The sequence below is a fragment of the Protobothrops mucrosquamatus genome, unplaced genomic scaffold (genome assembly GCF_001527695.2).
Source record: "Protobothrops mucrosquamatus isolate PMUCROS unplaced genomic scaffold, P.Mucros_1.0 scaffold1654, whole genome shotgun sequence".
In the NCBI taxonomy this organism is placed as follows: Eukaryota; Metazoa; Chordata; class Lepidosauria; order Squamata; family Viperidae; genus Protobothrops; species Protobothrops mucrosquamatus.
Window position 1 is genome coordinate 7,589 of NW_015387811.1, and position 5,839 is coordinate 13,427.

General features: G+C 35.8%; 1 protein-coding gene across 1 annotated transcript in view; it reads right to left on the reverse strand.

Moving 5' to 3' along the window:
- LOC107293563 (vascular endothelial growth factor receptor 3-like) overlaps positions 1-5,839 on the reverse strand; it is a gene marked incomplete at its 3' end in the record, with an annotated part of 65,487 nt that overhangs the window by 994 nt on the left and 58,654 nt on the right. The window contains exons 8-10 of the mRNA XM_015822717.1: positions 4,818-4,935; positions 3,377-3,531; positions 2,706-2,868 (exon numbers count right to left, since the gene is read on the reverse strand). Of these exons, the coding sequence (XP_015678203.1) occupies positions 2,706-2,868; positions 3,377-3,531; positions 4,818-4,935 (436 nt within the window). The remainder of the gene's footprint in view (positions 1-2,705; positions 2,869-3,376; positions 3,532-4,817; positions 4,936-5,839) is intronic.

Below are 5,839 nucleotides of genomic sequence, written 5' to 3' on the forward strand. Positions count from 1 at the left end.
GAATTTATATACCGCCCTATCTCCCTTACGGGACTCAGGGCGGTGAACAGGCGATAATAAAAACCACGATAAATATACACAAGTTTCTGTTCTAAAATCAAATTAAATAACAGGCCTGCTCTAAAAGTACCCCATACAAAACCCCCACTAAAACATAATCAAACTACGCCAGGCCGGCCGCACGGAATAGATGGGCCTTATTTGATTATTTTGGTGTCAGTTCTTAGTAACTACTCAGTAAATCTCTAGGATGAACTATTCCCAAGCTGGCCCTTCAGGCCTCCCAATGCTTCTCCATCGGCCACTTTAATCAAGACCATCCATCTTGCTACTGGTCATCATCTTCTTTTTCTTCTCACTTCTTCCAGCAGTATGGACTTCTCAAATAGTCTGACATTTGGTTTCTGATACCATAACAGCGTTCACACACACTGTGCTAAGCCATATGTTGCTGGTTTGGAGTTTATCGAACTACGAAACATCAGCCATTTATTTACTTAATAAATTATAACAGAGCAAACTATGGCTTAACACAATGTATGTTTGTACCAAATAGTACTCTCTCAGCAAAATTTAATTTTTTAAATACTGACTTATATCCAAATGTTCTATTAGTTCCTTTTTTCCAAAACTGTTTTCTTCCATGTATCAATTTGTGGAGCTGTTTAGTTCCTAATATTATTCTATCTTTTAAAAAGTATTTATTTTCACTCCTCTTCTTTGCTTTAGAAATAGTTATTTATTTTGTTTTCTTATAACTAATTCTGCTTTCTCCTTTAAACACACACATCTCTGTGTCCAAAACCATTTTTGAGTTGAGATTTTACATTCCCTTTTGACAGGTAGCAACTGAATTTCCACCTACAAAAGCAGTGAAGACTTTCCATATGTATTTCTATTTTTCTTTTTACTTATATTTTTAGATATTATCCAGCCCTTAATATTGCAATTAATCATTGTGGTATCCTTGCCTAAAACTTGCATATGAATGGAATCTTCTATAAGAGCCCAGATGAATCAACCTAACTAATTCTGATTCCAGCTTCCCATCATGGTCAACTAGAAGACCAAGAAGCCCAGCCACAGAACACAAGGAAATCAGTACTCTTTTGCTGTGATTTCCCAGCAACTGATATTAGTTTTGTTATGCAATAGATTAAATCACAGTTCTGTATGGTCCATTTAAGAGTTCCTCGGGATTATTTGTAATATCTGAATTATTGTGCTTTGCCAATTTGACTGAGAAACAAATAGGCTTGATGAAGCAAGAACAAGAAATTTTTTCTTAAAAAAATATCTTAAAGTCTCTGGAGAAAAATTCTTGATTTACACAAATTCTCTTGATTTACTATGGCTTGAAATTTATTTTACTTACACTTTTTTATTAAGCTTACTGGTTTTTTTTTGTTATAGCAAGGATACAGCTTGTATGTTTATCAAAAGAGTGTTTTTTCTTTAAATTAACAAAATAGAAAACTTATTTCCAGCATGTATCAATAATCAGTTTTGGAATTTAATAGTGTTAAATATGTACAAACCTACTATAAAGTCTCTGCTAGACTTATCCTTAAGAATTTCGTCAAACCACATTGAAGATTAACTCTAAATATCACCTTCTATTTACTCGTATCTCTTAATACTAATGGAATCTTTTAAAGTACATTAATTACAAATGGCATGCATAGATTGGGTTTCATGCATTATTTTGGTGAATAACAAAGCTACTGAAATACACCTCTGAAAACTTTCCCATTAATCTTCCAAGTCTGCTTTTAAATTGAACACTAAAACAGAACCATTACTTTCTATTTAGTAATCTTCAGTCAGCAGTGTGAATTTTCTATAGATAAACATTTTTTAAAAAATCCTACAGATCTGCCATTTCTCCTTTTTCTGTTACTTTGTACAAACAATTAAAAGACTGTGTTTTCTCTAACTAGAAAATAACAGGGTGCTGCATTATTTTGGACAAGAAGAAAAAAGGTGCTCACTTAATTGCCAATTGGCAACTCTGTAAACCTGCCATACCAGCTTGGCAAAAGACCTGTTTGGTTTAAGAGCCTGTTAGGAGGTGTTAGATGATCCAAAGCACCTTGTCCTCTCTGAATCAAAATCCACAACCCTAGAAATAGGATGTTTAAGGATGGAAGAAAAACTTAAAGCCCCCCTGTGTCAGCAGCACGTTTTCAGTTCCAATCAGAAACTTTTGTGGATACGTCACATTTTTTATCTTGTATGGCTCTGAGCCATTTGGAAAGCATACAATTCACACTTGTAAGAGTAGTCAAAGGACTTAATCTATATTCATCTACAGATTTTGGTCCAAATTTCCATAAATATATCAGTCTATTATACACACATACAAAAAAAGTCAAGTCTTTTCCATGTGAGTTTTAAACACAAAAAAGAGACCGGAGCTAGCTCTTGACCAATATTATGGTCCTGACTCTGTTAAACCACAGAAAGATTATATAATGTAAGAGTATTCCAGTATCACTGTCCAAACCCCTTTCATACAATAAAGCCAAACTGCACAAACCCTCATTACATCCAAATGGCTTACTGTCCAGCCATGTGATGCAACTGAAGTGGCTTCAACATGGTTGACTTAGCACATGTGCACTAGCCTGAATAGACCTGTCAAAATTTTCCACCTTGTGCGGTATTGAGAATTCAGTATATATTTTAAAAAGAAAGACATTTACAGACTGTGCTGGGGAAACATTCGGCAAGGTGTCCAAGGTCTCCACTGCCATTGTATCTTTTCTGGAGCTGGAATGCCATAGACGGTGCAGGTAAGTACATGCCGGTTTTTACAAGAATAAATGTTCGGTGAAGATGCTTCTTTCTCAAGGATTTGTGGAGGAACTGAAAGCATAATTGTGATAAAGTATCAGCTTTATGATTTGCCATTTTGGGTGACTGCTTATGCCCTTCTTTTTAATTCATGTGTCAAAACCCCTCCAGGCCAACTCTCCCTAATTTTGAAGTGTTGCTACTGCTTTTAGTCATCCATATTCTTCTCTTGGGAAGAATTAACTCCCAGAAACTTTTAAATATGCTCTCACACTGCCCAGTAAAAAGGCAAAGTACTCTGGTAAATTCAAAATAAAACAGAAATAAAAATAATATAGATACAAATAGTAAATAAAGAAAGAAGATAAACCTATTTGCAGCTTTCATATAAATTTTTATTCTATGCAAGAGAGAGAGGAAATAGCCTAGCAGCCATCAACTCCTCCTAGTCCAACCTCAGCATACCATGCCTAATTTAGTAGATTTGGGAAACCATTTTCATGGAATAAAACAAATCAGGAATAAAGATAGATTTAACTTCTATATGTCCGAAGTCATAAGTCATCTGGTTCTTCCTCACCGTTGACCACCAGTTGAAGGTTAATGCTCTTCTCCAGTCCAGCCAACCCATTCTTCAGGACCAGTGTATAAGAGCCAGAGTTTTGCTCTGCCACATCCTTGATCTGGAGGGAATATTGAGATTGCCTGTTGGAAATTAACTTTCCATCCTTAAACCTGGGCAGAAGCAGAGAAAGAAGGTATGTATATAGCTTAGGCTTTTAAAAAGTAGCCATGGGACTTCAGCCAATTCACTCATTTTCCCCTAAGAAAAGCTTACTCTGAAATCTGCTGAGAAGCACCATATATATATGAATTAATTCATCATTGGTTTATTTCTACTGGGAAAGGGAACTGTTTATGGAGACTTCCTCAATCTGTCGCCCTCCAGGCTGGCTAAGAATTCTGGGAGTCAAAGTCCCAATACCTTTTGAAGGCAACAGATTGGAAAAATTCTGATCTATCATCTTCTACTGCCATGTGGGGGGGGCTACTGAATGAAATAATAAGATGCCTATGTTGCTCTTTTACTTTGTATCTTGGTCAACATTGATAGAAATGTCTGAAATTCCTTAAAGCATCTGAGCTCCCCCCTCCCCTCCCAAGATCATGTAGCTACAGTCAGTCCTCCAAAACACATAATGAATTTAAGGAATGACAAGGAGTTACTGGGTTTATGCACCTCTGCTCTCTGATTATTTTTTTTTAGCCTTCAAATCTTAAGTGGATCTGACTTTTATATGGTGCTATAGAGCCATTTGTTTTCTGTGGGTTCATATATGAGCAACTGTGTGCTTTCATATGTTTGGCAATGGTATGAATAAAAAAAAGAATAATCTTTCCACCACCTCAAATATCTTCCAGAAATATGGGCTGAGAAGATTTATGTCTCTCAAGACTTTTTCCCTTATGTAAGATATTAAACTACGTTGGTAAAGGAGATTCACAAGGAACAAAGATTTTGAAAACAGACATCCAAAGCTAATCCCATCACAGGAGGAAGCATCTCCTCTTTTAAAATAGACATCTGCACAACCTTTTTGACAATACAAGTAGTCCTCAACTTGTGACTGGCCGCTTAGTGACTGTTCAAATACAATAGACCCCTCTAAGGTACTTATCATCCTGTTCCAAAGTTCTGATGGCTGCCCCTCCCCCCACAGTCACATGACTGCATTTCAGGGGCTCAACAATTGATCTCATTTACAGCCATTTGCAACCTCACATGGCCAAGTGATCATAATTACCGATAGTTAACTTTTCACTTTTTGCCCCATAATGAACAATAATTTGATTAATGACTACAGATTAGCTTAATGATAATGGTTATTCACTTAATGATTGCCAAACACACAAAATCGTAAGTTGAGGTACCACTACTTGTAGTGGTTTTTCTCTTTTCTAATTCCCTCCTCTGCCTCTAAATCCAAAGAAGACTTTGTGTGCTAAAAAGAATGTATTACCACTGGAACTCAGGCTGGGGATAGGCAACCACCTTTACTGGTAGCTTCACAATTTCATCTCCCACTGTTGCTTCTATCACTGGGCCCTTTTTCCTTTCCACGTAGATAAATGGCTTCTCTGTAAAATCAGTTGGAATAAAGAAGAACAGGGGAGGGGGGGGAACAGAATAAGAATTGTTAAACAAGTTTGCTGATGCAAGAGTAGAGATATCTATTCCACAGGAAATTTATAATTTTATGGATGTAGACCCACTCATTAGATTTGTACATCTTTGTTTTTGTCCAGATATAAAAATGATACACCAATTTACATTTTATGCCACAAAACCACAGTGCTACACTGACTGTTTTTTTTTAATATACTAGGAATGCTAATGTGCTTATTTATCCACTAAGAAGCTCCCAGTTATTCAGATCAGGAGAAAATGACCTTTGAGGAATGCTCCCAGAGTATTGCCAGAAACTTTGTTATTGAGTCCATGGAAAACAGCCTTCTCCTGTCTGATTCGTATTTGGTACCTGCTGTCCTAATATTTAGGAAGATAGTTAAAATTCTGTTTTGCTAAGATTTACTATTAATTAATTGACTGGAAGATTTTAGTTTGGATTTTTCTGTTATGATTTGTATCCTACATTTTTAAATTTATTTTAAGCCACCTTATGTATTGGAAAAAACAAGAAAAGGGACATTACTTTGGTAATTAATAAATAAATAAATATTATTTCATCATAGAAGTTAATTGAATGCTTTCTACTTCTTTTGCCAGGATGTTCCTGTTCAAGCAAAGAAACGTTTTTGAATGGGCATTTTGTGATTGATTAATCTTACACATTTCCTGCAATAGTGTGCACAATGTTGTTTGGGCCAAAGATTATCTTCAGTTGTATATGGTATGCTGAGCAATGTGCCAGTCATAGATACTAACAGGAAAAATGGGGGTTGTCAAAAAAGGCCATATTACACTTAATCAATTAAATACATAAATAAAGATACTATCTGCAGCTCTTGGTCATCTAGATAA